Below are 13225 nucleotides of genomic sequence, written 5' to 3'. Positions count from 1 at the left end.
ATATATCAAAAAAAGGTGTTGCTGAACAGATTTGAAAGATGTAATTACTCAGCTTTTTCTGTGCTTACTGGAATGAGGGTTCAGCCTTTGTCCGGTAGGTGAATTGGCATTAGTGTTAAGCATACAGTTTAAAAGAGCTGTAGACAGATTCTTATATCCTGTTGAACTTGTTTTGCAAAACAGTAGCTCAGTATTTTATGGGGAAAGCAGATGTAATTTTACCTTCATAACAATCATTGCATCTGTGCAGTAAGCATATAGGATTTGTGGCTTTTTACTTTGTAGTTGAGTGCTGTAAAATATTTTATAGCTTTTAATGCTTTTTTCCATTTGATAGCTTTTACCAGTTAATTGATATGAATTTGCCAGTTTGAGGTCAACAATGGTAAGTTCTCTTCTTAATACAAGAATACGTAAACTGATTTTTTAATATGTCTTTTAAGTGACAGACACAATCCAGCAACATGCAGCTGCCTTTAACAAACAAAGTAGCTTGACATGACAAGGCTGTGTGGAGTTAGATTGGCACCATAGAAAGACTGTCCCTTCCTCACATACAAGTTTGCAGTGGTTTTTCACAATTCTTTACACCCTTACTGCTACTATCAGTAGGTAATGAAAGATGCTCTTTTCAATAGTAAATTCTAGAGTATAAAATTCTGATTTTCTTCACTATATATTTAGACGTTTTAGGACCTGGGTGCAGCTGTTCACGTCAAAACTGTATCTGGCCTAACCTTCCTTTAATGAAATCTATTCCGGTCTCCTGTCATCTGCAGTCTCTTTGTGTAATTAAAGCCTCCATTAAAGTTGTAAGGTAGGTAATGAAAAAGCTGCAGTCCCAAAACTTTCATTATAAAGGACACAAAATTACAGTACTTAAAATAGTGCACCTCATCTGTGTTACTTCAGAGAAAGCTCCCAGGCATGTGTGCATGTAGACCTTAAAAAAGTGGTCGAGTGGTTGCTGGTTGTAAAGTCCAGAACTGCGCAGCCTTCCCCCACTGCTGGGTGTTGCCCCAGTACCTACTTCCCCATTCACCAAAAGCCTGCTTCTTGTGCCTGACTGAGTTTGTCTCTACAGGGGCGCTCACTTCCATCAAACACTAATTAATCTGCACAGACCCACTCTCAGCTTCCTTTCAAATGCAGTTGCAACACGTATGGTTTGCCAGTGTAACTGGTGAGAGGACTGGGTTTATATAAATTTGACTCAGAACAGGTAAGAAGAGGTTCCTGTTCAAGGTCTGCGTGCTGGCGACTGAGTGATCGGATGTGGCATTGTGTGTAGCAGTAGGGCTCTGGTCTCGGGGTGCTGTTAGTATTCTTGGAGGGCCAGGGCTAAAGCTGTGAATCGGTTTTTACACAAGCTGTAGACTTGCATGACAAAGCAAGGCAAGCTGTGTGCACTGTACAAACCAAAGCCAGTATCCGAAATGAGAAACTGTGGAAGGGGAATACTTTGTTAGACAAGCTCTAACTTGTACTAAGCAGCCCGTTAGAAAAGGTGCCTCTGTGCCTTATCTGGAACAAGAGAATTAGGTGGAACCACAAGAAAAAACTGATGTGCTACAGAGAAAAAGTTATGTTTGTTAATGCTCAGCAAAACATCATTCTAGCTCATTAAAAAAATTAACTATTAATCTCTGCCCGTATTTGCCTTGTTACTGCTCTGGCAGTTCTGACAAATCAGAACTTAAGCTTCATAATTTCATACTGCTCTGTGCAACAAATCTAGCTGAAGTGTTAAAATCCAGAACATGACAACACTTAGAATTCTGACCAATTTTATTAGAGTACTAACACTGGTAGGTAAAAAAAAAAAACAGTAAGAAATATTAACACTAACAATGCTAGTGGGCATACATGAAGAAAATTAAACAATTACATCTTTTTTTTACAAAATATAAACAATTACTCCTGCAGTTAATATTCATTACTATTGCCTTATGCATCTGCATCTTTTCTACTTTTTTTAATCTTATCTTCCATGCCACTTTGCAAATTGGGTGTTAATTTTTAGAACTAGCACAAAACAGACAAAATGCTGAATCAAGGCAACTTTAACATCAACTGCTGCAGAACAATCACGTTTTGTTTACACCTAACATACTGCCTGTATTTACATTTTAACTGAGCAGTGATTCAATTAACAAACACAGTGATTATCCAAAATATACATAGTATATAAATCCCCTATCAGGTCTGGGAGGAAAAGGCCATCCTGATGGACTCCGAAATCCAGGCAGCTGGAAGCAGTCTTACGAAGATGCTCTCTTCTGTTCAGAAAAGGGAGATTCATAGGCTTCCATTGGTGGGCAGGTACAAACCAGATGTTGATCTCCATATATGTCATCGATGCGAGCAATTGTGGGCCAAAACTTGCTTTCAGGCTTCACAAATGGCTAAGTACCAAAGAAAAAAACAGCTATTTTGATTTTTGTACAAAGCAAATCTACATAATAGCAATAGACTTTAGAAGTTTTAAAAATTATGAATGCTGCAGAAGTGGATTTTTTGAAGTGAAATCATACTTCAATTCTATTTGCAGTCCCTGAAAGTTAACAGGGATGTATAACAGAGTTGGCAAAAGAGTATTTACATTTTCAAAAAAGTGTAACCATGTTCTCTTAACAAATGCTTGCAAAGAAGCAGTTGTCATGGGATAAAAGAAAACTGACCCTTTGAATAACTGGCTTACAGACAGGAACCAAGGGAAAGTGGAGGAGACTACCCAGACCTGTGCTGTTCAATACAGTTGTTAGAGAATATATAAAACAAGGTGGCAGACTTCCCAGGTGCCATTAAATTCTTCCTCTTTGAAACAGTACATAGCAATAAAATGGATGCAGTTCAGTTTTAGGTGAACAAAGTTAGTTTCACATATATTTAGCTGTTAAGATTGTGGAAGCAGTTTTATGCAGTGCTCTGAAGAAATCTGATGCACCCAGCTCCAATCTGACCTTTGTTTGCAGCAGGCTTACATAGGTGTGGCTTGCCCCATCCTGACGATGCATCTTGTCAAACCCTTATCCGAGTTCTTTGGAGGAGAGCTTTGAATGTCAGGATGTGGGACTGTTTTGGGAGCCGCTGGTGCAGTGTGTCAGAACAGGATGGGCTGCTTCCAATAGGTATATCCAACACTGAAGTGCTGAGATTTAGAAATCCAAGTTTGCACTTCATGTGTATACACTTTTAAGATTTTTTTTCCTTGTCTTGAAAAACAAAACTAATGGAACTACTGTAGAGCTCACACACATAAAAATTGAGCAACAGTAGAAATGGCTCTGTGTTGGAAGAAGGGTTCGCCAGTCAAGAAGACGCTCAATATGAGTTACACATCTTGCTCAACTTTATTAGTTTCTAACACTACTTACATAGAGCCGATACACATGCATATTCGTAAAGCAGAAATATAATAATTGGTTAGTAGTCTCTAAACGCGCGCGGTTCTCACACCCCTAATTATCATGACTAAAATGAGCATTCTATCCATGTAGCTAATTGTGTTGCTGTGCTGCAGCCTTGTAGTTTGTTACTCCCTCTACTGCCAGACCGGTCCCCATCTTTCTTGGCCCTGCACCTGCTTTGCCAGCAGCTGTAGCTTGTTACAGCCACGGCCTGTTGGCACAACGTAATTACTTGGTCTCAGGACTCAAGAATAGCTCAAGGCTACCTTTCTTGTTAACTTCAGCACAGCAACTTCAGTACAGTTCTGATTACAGGCCTATTCTAATACCAGGCCTGGATTGTGCAGATCTTCAGAGATTCTAAGGCCACGCTTCTGCAGCCATTCTTCTACAGCTCTGAAGTTGTTTTTTTTTCTTACCAGATTACATCACCTTCAACTGACCAAAAAAGCACAGAGCAGAAAGTACATTTATGTATTACCACACCACTGGGATCCATTATTTACTCACCAGTGGAAATGCTGCCACTTCTCTGGAATAAGGACGATCCCACTTGGAAGAAGTGACACAGTTCAGAGTATGTGGTGACATCTAGAAGCAAAAAGACTTGTTTAGGACATGAAATTACTGAACTTAGTTGAATGTATCCCTGTGGACCCTCTTCACATTACTACATATAAATAATCGCTGTCTAGAGCCGCTAGTGAAAATACCATTATCTGGGGGGGAAAAAGGCAGATTTAAAACAGGAAGCAAGTCAGTATCTGGATATTTTTCAGTTTGCCTGAAGATACTGCCCGAGGTTTGAATATCCTTCCAGCTTTTCACTGAATACCCTAGGCATTTGAAGTCAATACAGCATTACAACAGTTGAACAGAACTTGAGCCTATAGCAATTTTGTGCTGCAGTTGCTAAAATAATAAATTCAGACTTTATTTTACTGTTCGTTTTAAGGTCATTCCACTTCCCTTCTTAAACCAGATAAATAAGCATCTCTCCTTCATGACTTTGAGATGGCCTTGAAAATTACAGTTCATGTGCTTGTGTAAATAACTTTCTTTGCTCTGTCAGCAAAGGGGCCAGGCTTCTGACTTGAAAAGTAAAAATTCAAATTTTTATGTTTTTTAAGTTTCTAAAAAAACTCAAATTTCAAGAAGTTCATGTGTTCACTGTTGCACGTAGTTATTTTTGAGTGTACTGAAAGGCCAGGAAGCAGGCTCACATAGTCTCAAGTAAGTCTCAAGGGTTAAGTTGGTGCTGGTAACTTGTTCTACACAGCATCTTACCTTTAGTGGGTTAATTTGGGGGTCCATCCTGCCCTCCTCTATGTCAGCAATTTCCTGCCGAATACTGATCATTGCATCACAAAATCTGTCCAGCTCTGCCTTATCTTCAGACTCTGTTGGTTCAATCATAAGCGTCCCTGCCACTGGCCAGGACATGGTTGGAGCATGAAAACCTGTTAAAGAAAAAATCAATCACTGACAATAGGTTATGAGTTAATACATGCATTAGCTAGCAATTGATTCACAAATTCAGCCCTTTCTACAATCTTTACAGGACTGGGCTCATTGGTACTGTTGGCATTATACTGCAGAGGTAAGACAGACTTTCCAAGTATCTTAGTTTTTAACACTGAAGGGTAATGCCTTTGTATTATTTGCAATAAAAGTTACACACTTATTTAAGGAAAAGCTCCTAAAACTTGCTCTCTTTGGTTCATTACTTTTCAGCCCAAAGCGTATTGCTTCTTTCCTGCTTTATTTCTGTTCCTGCTGCTGACTTCAGTAGAAGTTTTCTGTCACTTTATTTTCTTGACAGGCTGAATGGCAAAGGAAGATGAGTGTAGATTTCTGCACTGGTAAACAATGTAAAAAGAAAAGGTGGTCTCTCATGACTCCCTTCCTGCACTGCTGCCTGTTACAGCCTCATGACACTTCTTTTGTGGCTGCAGAGGATGGAACCCATGGAACTCGCCTCCACACTTACTGAAAAGTCTGTTCAGTAGTGCATGCTATTTAAGGCCACAGCAGCCAAAGAGCAGGAAGGGTGCTCGTTTTTGTATCACAGCTGGGCTTTGAATTGTTTCTCTGATGAGCATTACTGGTTAGGGTTTAAATGGCTTTTACGTATGTTCATTAGAAGCACAGCTGCATAGGATCAAGCAGTTCAATGGGACATCTTATCCAGCAGCTGAAGAGTAGCCACGAACAGATTCTTCAGAGCATGTGTACAAAACTGCCTAAACTGTAACAGGATGGAAGTGTTTAAAATCCTATTATCCTACTTCAAAAGTATTACTTTCTTTTTCCTTTTTTTGGAATCTTATTGAGCTCTTGGCTCCAAACCACTTGCTGCAATGGTTGACCCATGTAATTGCAAATTGTAAGAGGCAGTTTACAAAACTGGGGAGGTAGCAGCAGATTTGTAAGTAGCTACTGCAGCTCTATGCAAATATCTCTCTAAGCCCTTAATGAAATGATGTGCTAGATTCACCATCCATAAGCACAGGACAAGAATGTTTCTGGCTCCCTTTAGAAATGATTTAGGAAATTCTCATTTATGTTGCTATTTTTTAAAAAAATACATTTGAATTACCATAGTCCTGAAGTCTCTTAGCAAGATCTACAGCTTCAATGTTTGCTGTTTTTTTGAAAGGTCTTGTATCCAAAATGAATTCATGGGCTACATAACCTGTAAATGAAAAAGTGTACACATGTTTACTTACTAGGAGAATAATGCAATCTACCAGGCAGTCTATTCTGATGGGGTTGCAGAGAACATGTCAAAAAGACAAATAAAAATATTAATTTGGGCAAAAACTCAAACCTGAGAAATTAGCAGGTGAGAGATCGACAGCTCAGGATTTGAAGACTGGCCCTCTGAGTCCCATGTCACATTAAGAAGCGGCCTCATCTCCAAGATCAGAACTAGGAAAGGGCAGTCAAAGTAGCTACTATAATTCACAAGTACTTGGGGAAATAATTGGATTTGTCAGTGCCCTAACACCATTTGCATCTTAGGCTATCTTGAATGAGCCAGGTACAAGATAATAAGTTTCACGTTATGCCAGAGTAAAGCTAAAATCTGGTCTTACAGAGGCTAAAGACAAACAAATTATCTAAATTTATATCCTTGATCCTGGAGAACCTTGTTCCATTTCATTGCTGAATCCTTCAAAATCTGCAACTTCCATTCACTTCTGTGAGGAAATAATATATTCTCTTAATATGCAACCTGCAGGTTTAGCCAAGGTGTAGTCCATTAAATTTAAGGCGTATATTTTGAAGAGCATATATATTGTACTCAAAGGTTCTTTGGAGCTATTCAGTTTACAGAAGCAAAACAGCATTCTCTGATTGTTACTCTACTGTAACAGATAATTCTTTCATCTGTTATTCACTACTTCTGTCCTGCTGAATATGGGACACCCATAGCAGGGAACAAGAATGTAGCTTAAGTACTCTGCATTGCCAAGGGGATTCTTCCCTGTTCCACAAAGGAGAATAAGGACTGGAAATGAGAGAAATTTGGGTTGGTTTTTTGTTTTGTTTTCCGAGAAAGTGTGCAAGGGAAAGTACAGGTCCAAACCAATTCTTAAAACTGTTGTGCTATTGGTTACGAGACCTTTGGAGGTGTTTCAACTTTGTTGCTTCTTTTTCTGCTGTTCATTGATCTGGTACTAGACTTCAAGAAGAACAATCTGATGCCAAGGTTTACTTCGCCATCTTTTGTCATCATTTCATCTAATTACAAACAGGCATTTTTTCTTCTACGCCCAAGTATCTCAGTTCCATTGCAACACCTCCACAGAAGCAGTGTGGCAGGTTATTGCTCTTCTTGTGAAGAACATGAAGAGAAGTCTGAGATGCAGCTGGTGATGTAGCATTAAAAAAGAACATATTGCAAGCCAACACCTACACTAGGAAAAATAGTAGCTTTGTAGAAGTTGTCTTTATTTGTCCAATTGTCAACAAATTGTTGATATTTTTGTTGATATTGATATATCCAAATATGTTGACATTGATATATCCAAAACAACAAATTTTCCAATACTTGCCTCTTGCTCCTCTGAAAAGGATTTTGTAGTGCTTCTCTAACCTCTTTGCCATGTAGTTTGCATTTAGTATAGCAATCTCAGAAGCATGTTTCAGACCCTTGGCTCCCATTGTCTGAAAGAGGAATAACATAAGAAACAGATCTAAAAACACTCTCAAGCAAGCTAAATGTGTTCTTGTACTGGCAAGCATGATAGACAACAGCATCTTAATGCATCTGGGTAGTTTTAAGGCACTCACACTGCTATTACACTTTTCCACACTATGCTCACAGAAGAGCAGGGGTTATTACTTGACAGTAGCTTTGCTATACATAGCTTATGAGACTGCTTACTGTGTAAGAGTTTTTGCTTAAAGTCAACAAGTGAACAACCCAAACTTTTCCTCAGAATAGGAAAAAGCGAGCAGAGCTCAAGAATGTCATAAGCACACTTACAAGAACTACACATGCTCCCTGTCACCATCCCAGACAAAAAGCGTCCAGAAAGCTGCCCAAAAAACTGTGTGTGCTATCTGTACAGATTATCTCAGCAACTCAGACTCTTGCTTGCTGGTGTCATTATCACAGACAAAACTGTGCATTAACAAAGAACAGAGCCAAATGAACACAGATGTGCTTATTTCTCTATTAAAGCACTGTAAAAGGACAGTGCTGGAATTGAACCGTCACTGAATTTCCTAACACTGCATTTAGAAGCTAAGCTGGCAAAGGAGAAAGCCAAAACAGCATTCAAGGTAGCCCCTTTAGAAGGGACAGTGTAAACAGATGGCACTTTGCATTGTGAAGAAACACCCCCCCTTAAAAATTTACTACAGTTTAAATGTTCTGTAATAGGAACCAGCTTACAGTCACAAGTGATTTTCACCCACAGCTGAAAAGCCACCACGGAAGTTGTACCAACTCACATTTGCTTATTTCAAAATCCACAAGTGCTGGTTTCCCTCAGAGTGGAAGTTTCCAGGGTTAGAGTATCAAACTGGCTACAGGGTACTCTGAATGAAACTGCCCTTGTGTTCACCATTCCAATTCTTCTCTCTCACTGAAAGCTTTAAATGTTGCTTGGAGTCCCAGACCACCCTTTTCTCAAACAGAATTTGAATCTACACTCATTTCTGTTGCCTGACTACTTCCAGATATGTAAGCAAGTATTTGCAAGGCTTATCACTAAATCGCAAGGAATTAAAAAATTACATAGAACATGATCAAGCAGTTGCATATCCAAAGCCAAAACTAAGTTCACTTTTCAAATTCAATAAAATTGCCTGAAATTGAAGTTCCAATTAGACAGACTTTGGCAAGTTAAATGTTAATGTACAAGTCAACTATAACAATGCTGCAGCATAAACCCAAAAATATTCTTGGAAGAACAGTAATTACTAAGCAGCTTTTAAACACGAATACTTCAATGTCAGATACAGTGGAGGGGCAAGCCTGATTGCAGCTTTCTGCCTTGTGTCCACTTGTCACAAGAGAAAGAAGACAAGAGAAGAATTAAGCAGGCTCCACAGATGCAGCCATTGTCCTGCCATCCTTTCCTACTGCAATTGATGGGAACAGGCTGCTCCACTGTCCTACTGAAAAAAACAAGGAGCTTCAAAAGATGAAAATAACCTATGACTGTTGCGTAGTCATATGCATTTCAGTCTGTGCAAACATCTTATGATGTGTTGATCTTAAACCTGCTCGTGTAGTTCAAGTGGTCCTCAGACTTGCTGAAACAGGAACAGACCCTCAGCTAATACTTCTTATAAAAGTCTACACACCTTGATATACACCCAGGAAATTGGCAGTATAGCACTGGAACCCCAAGGTGCAGCACTGACAGTACCCAAAGGACATGCATCCTTATCCGGCTGTATTTTGATGACAGGGTGGGTAGGCAAGTAGGGAGCCAAATGTTTCTTCCTAAAACAAAAACATTTATTTTAGAACTTCAGTGTGTGTGCCTGTGTTACCATTTCTGGACAGTTTCAGCAGTAGATTCTCTTCACACTCCTTCCAAACATGGTCCTGCAGGAATTCTGGGCTATGTCTTCTTCAACAGAAAGTTTATTAACATAACTATGGACAATGAGGATGGCACTAAGTTTTCAACCTATCACAGATATTCATGCAGCTATGCAAATCAAAATTATTTTTTTTAAAAGAGTAAGATTACTTTTAAAGGAATACGATTGCCCTGTAGGATAGATTCATGTAATTCATGTACCATTTCTGTGTTCTGGACTACACGCAGTATCAGCCATCGAAGTCCACAGATCATCTCTGCATTTACTCACAAAACAGACTGCTGACCAAGGTCTACCACGCACACTAAAGGGCCAACATGAAAGTTAGGGTTTGGGAGCACAGGTGAACCTCAGCATTCATGAGCTCAGCACATGATTATCCTGGAGAAGGACAAAAGTTTACAAATAACAGTACACCTCTCCTGTTCATGGTGCTGTACTTCAGTGAACTGCCAACGAAGAATCACTAAGGAACTTTTTTTTTAAAGAAAAGCCTAATAAAGAGATACTCACACTCCAATTGGTCCCATTCCAGGTCCTCCTCCTCCATGGGGAATGCAAAAGGTTTTGTGAAGGTTTAAGTGCGAGACATCAGAGCCGTAATCTCCAGGACGACACAGACCCACCTGTGAAGGGAATACTCTGTTTTAAATGCTCTTTACATGCTATTTTAAGACCTATTACCTCACCAAGATTGAAAAGCATGTTATATGTTTTTCTGTTTTTCTTTAATGTGATGCACCATAAACAAGAATTGATGTAAACAATTTTTTGTTCTAGGAATTCTTATTCATGACTGTGAAGAATGTCTTTGACAAAAGATTGGGCAGACTAAGCCAATTTCAATGAACAACTCATATATCTTACAACACCTTTCAGGGCACAATCAGATCAAAGAGTACTATTCTTACCATCTAACTTCTATTACTGTTCCTGGAAACCCCATCTCCTCCCCCAGACACTTCTCCCATCTTGTGAAGAAGCTGTGTTATGGTCTGAAATGAGTACTGCTGTGCTATTTCTATTCTAAGGAAATGTACACTCCCAGGTATAATAAATCTACCTAGGAGATTTTGTACCTGGGCATTCATATTTGCTCCATCTAAGTAAACCTGGCCTCCATGTTTGTGTATCAGGTCACACACATCTCCGATCTCCTCTTCAAACACACCGTTGGTGGAAGGGTATGTGATCATGATGGCTGCCAAGTTCTCTCTGTGCTTGTCCACCTGGTAGCAGGGAGAGAGAAGAGGCCGTTGAGACTCCTAAAGCTTCTTAAGGAAAAATTGAAAAAGCCCCATGTAAATATGGTCATCAAGTGTTTTACAGGTGAGAAGCAAGTCCATCAGCAGGTAGTCTTGAGTCATTTACAGTCAGCAAAAGATACTGAGCTCTTTCCTGCAGCAATACCCATGGAAAAAGAGTGTTTTCTCAACAATCAGAACTTTAAATCAGGGAAGAAGGCATGGTAGTGAAAGATTTATGTATAATAGTAATTTCTGGTACCTTGAGACAAGCCTAGTGAAACATCTGGCCTTCAAGGTAACGGGATCTAATGACCATCCGCTGCTTTCAGCAGTACAGTTCTATGACTATCATAAAAGCCTGCTCAAGTATGTATTTTTGGAAATGTGTCCTCTAATCCCTTGGCCTCCTAAGTGTCACCTGCAGACAATCTACTCCAAAAAAGTGAAAAAAGTTGCCTAGCAACTCCATCCCCAGCAGAGGTGGTCTCTGAACTTTGCTAAGTGAAGGCTAAAGTGCAGTTTGAAATGCTTCACACTCATGAGCATGTGTCATTCATTTCAAATACTAGATATGGACCAAAAAGTCTACTATGAAAGAGCCTACTGTGCAGAAAGACTCTCTGAGCCACTCCTGCACCAAAGATCCACAAATTAAAGGAAATCTCGCAAGTGTCACATGGCTAGTGTCTGAGTGAGCAAAAAAGGGAAAGAATTACTTATTCTTTTCAAGTATATATTCACTATTAGTGCCCTACTTTCTCTCAAAGAAAAATCTGATTCAGCTGCCAGCACTATTACCTGTAAAGGAGAAGGAGTGTTCCTGCTATGAAAAAGATAATTAAATACTCACCATTGCTTTTAAATGGGCGATATCAATGCTCCCATTTTTATCCACTTCAATTGGCTGAATCTTCATCCCCGCCATTTGTGCACTTGCTGGATTTGTACCATGAGCAGATTTAGGAATCAGGCAAACCTTAGAAGGGAAAAAGAAGCAGGGGTCAAAGTATAACTAGTTAAAAACACTTAACACATTATGTTCTACAGGCAGCTACAACGCATTATCGAAGTTTCCAAAAAAGGATCCTGAAGGAATGCTTACTGGCAAATTGCCACTTGCACTGAAGGTTGCAATTCAATTTTCTTTGAAGAAAATCCATTCAAGTATAAGCATCTAAATACTCATTAAGAAAGTAGCTTCATTTGCTGCGTAAATCATATTTAGGGTTGCAGTTTCCAGAACATTATCTCAGATACTCAATTTTCAAACCCTTTTCTCTCACCCTCTCTTTTTTTAAAGACTTAATTTTTTTTTACAGTAATCAGTCTCCATATGTACAATGACCAGAAATAAAAAACTATCTAATTCCAACTTTCCACTACCTCTTCAGCTGATCTCCAAAGCATTTAATTCTGTGTTCTATTACCAAAAAAAAAAAAAAAAAATTAGTCTGAAGTATTTTGGCTATAGCTAAAAAGTTTCAGGCAGCTACTCACATGCTCTATATAGTTCATTTAAAAAGAAAGAGGTACTTCTTACTTAAATGTAGGTTCTAGTTAGTGATACTTAGGAAAATGAAGCTCAGGTTATTTCCAGACATTTGCTAGGCTCTCTACTCCTTCTAAAGACAACAGAAATTTCTTCTAAAAAAAAAAATCCTCTGCATCTATTCAATGAGGATATTGAAACATTTGCCTATTATGATTCTCTTGGAAGGATTAATTTAAGGAAGTTACTCAAACTTAGGTGCATTAAGTAAGTGACAATAAGGCACTCTTTTTTTCACAGTCAACTAAACTGCACGATGGTCTCTACCTCATGTTCCATAGAGATTCTGAGATGAATGTTAATTACTTTAAAAGCTACTCCAAGGAACTGACCCATCTGTCTCAGCACCTGGATATTTGTTCTTCTTGCAGTGTGTTATTGTACAGCTGTGCCGAAAGGAAACACAGGGATCCCAGCCCCAGTGCTGGGAAGCACTGTAGCACATTTACAGTCATTTCAGCTGCATAGCAGAAATGTAAAGTGAGTCTATATTGCCACCCCGTCCTGCTGGGTTGCACCTGCAGCTGCTGGTACAGAAGGCAACAAAGCAGGCAGGTGTCAGCCGTCAGTTAACATCAGCACTTTTTTTCCAGGAGAGGGCACCAAACCCAAGTGAGGCCAACTATAGGAAGCCTGATCTGCTGGTTTTCTTTCTCCAGCTCAGGAGAAAACGCCACTTCAGTTGGAAGGTCAACTTTTTGTGGGCCTTCTTATTTTCTACCCGCGCCCACCCCCCCACCCCCCCACCCCCGATTTTGATTTTACTATGACATTTGAAATATGTCAAGTGTGAGTAACTTCACGCAGCCTGCAGGCTGTGCAGTTAACCTCTGGGTGTTTCTGAGCATAGAACGACCACAGGCACTCACAGAAGCCCAAGGATCTTGCACAGAGTAAGAGAAACAGCAAAGCATACATGGATAGTCAGAAGACAACTTTCCAAGGAATAA

The 13225-nt window shown here is 39.5% G+C and overlaps 1 protein-coding gene across 1 annotated transcript in view; it reads right to left on the bottom strand.

The window, feature by feature from the left end:
- Positions 1 to 1770: 1770 nt before the first annotated feature.
- Positions 1771 to 13225, bottom strand: part of GLDC (glycine decarboxylase) — a 52092-nt gene continuing 40637 nt past the window's right edge. Inside the window, exons 17-25 of the mRNA XM_055790453.1 lie at positions 11577 to 11702; positions 10559 to 10708; positions 9993 to 10105; positions 9234 to 9375; positions 7472 to 7583; positions 6010 to 6105; positions 4698 to 4870; positions 3921 to 4001; positions 1771 to 2405 (exon numbers count right to left, since the gene is read on the bottom strand). Coding sequence (XP_055646428.1) covers positions 2262 to 2405; positions 3921 to 4001; positions 4698 to 4870; positions 6010 to 6105; positions 7472 to 7583; positions 9234 to 9375; positions 9993 to 10105; positions 10559 to 10708; positions 11577 to 11702 — 1137 coding nt within the window. The 3' untranslated portion in view covers positions 1771 to 2261. The remainder of the gene's footprint in view (positions 2406 to 3920; positions 4002 to 4697; positions 4871 to 6009; positions 6106 to 7471; positions 7584 to 9233; positions 9376 to 9992; positions 10106 to 10558; positions 10709 to 11576; positions 11703 to 13225) is intronic.

Source organism: Falco peregrinus, chromosome Z (genome assembly GCF_023634155.1).
Source record: "Falco peregrinus isolate bFalPer1 chromosome Z, bFalPer1.pri, whole genome shotgun sequence".
In the NCBI taxonomy this organism is placed as follows: domain Eukaryota; kingdom Metazoa; phylum Chordata; class Aves; order Falconiformes; family Falconidae; genus Falco; species Falco peregrinus.
This window is presented reverse-complemented; position numbering and strand designations above follow the sequence as displayed.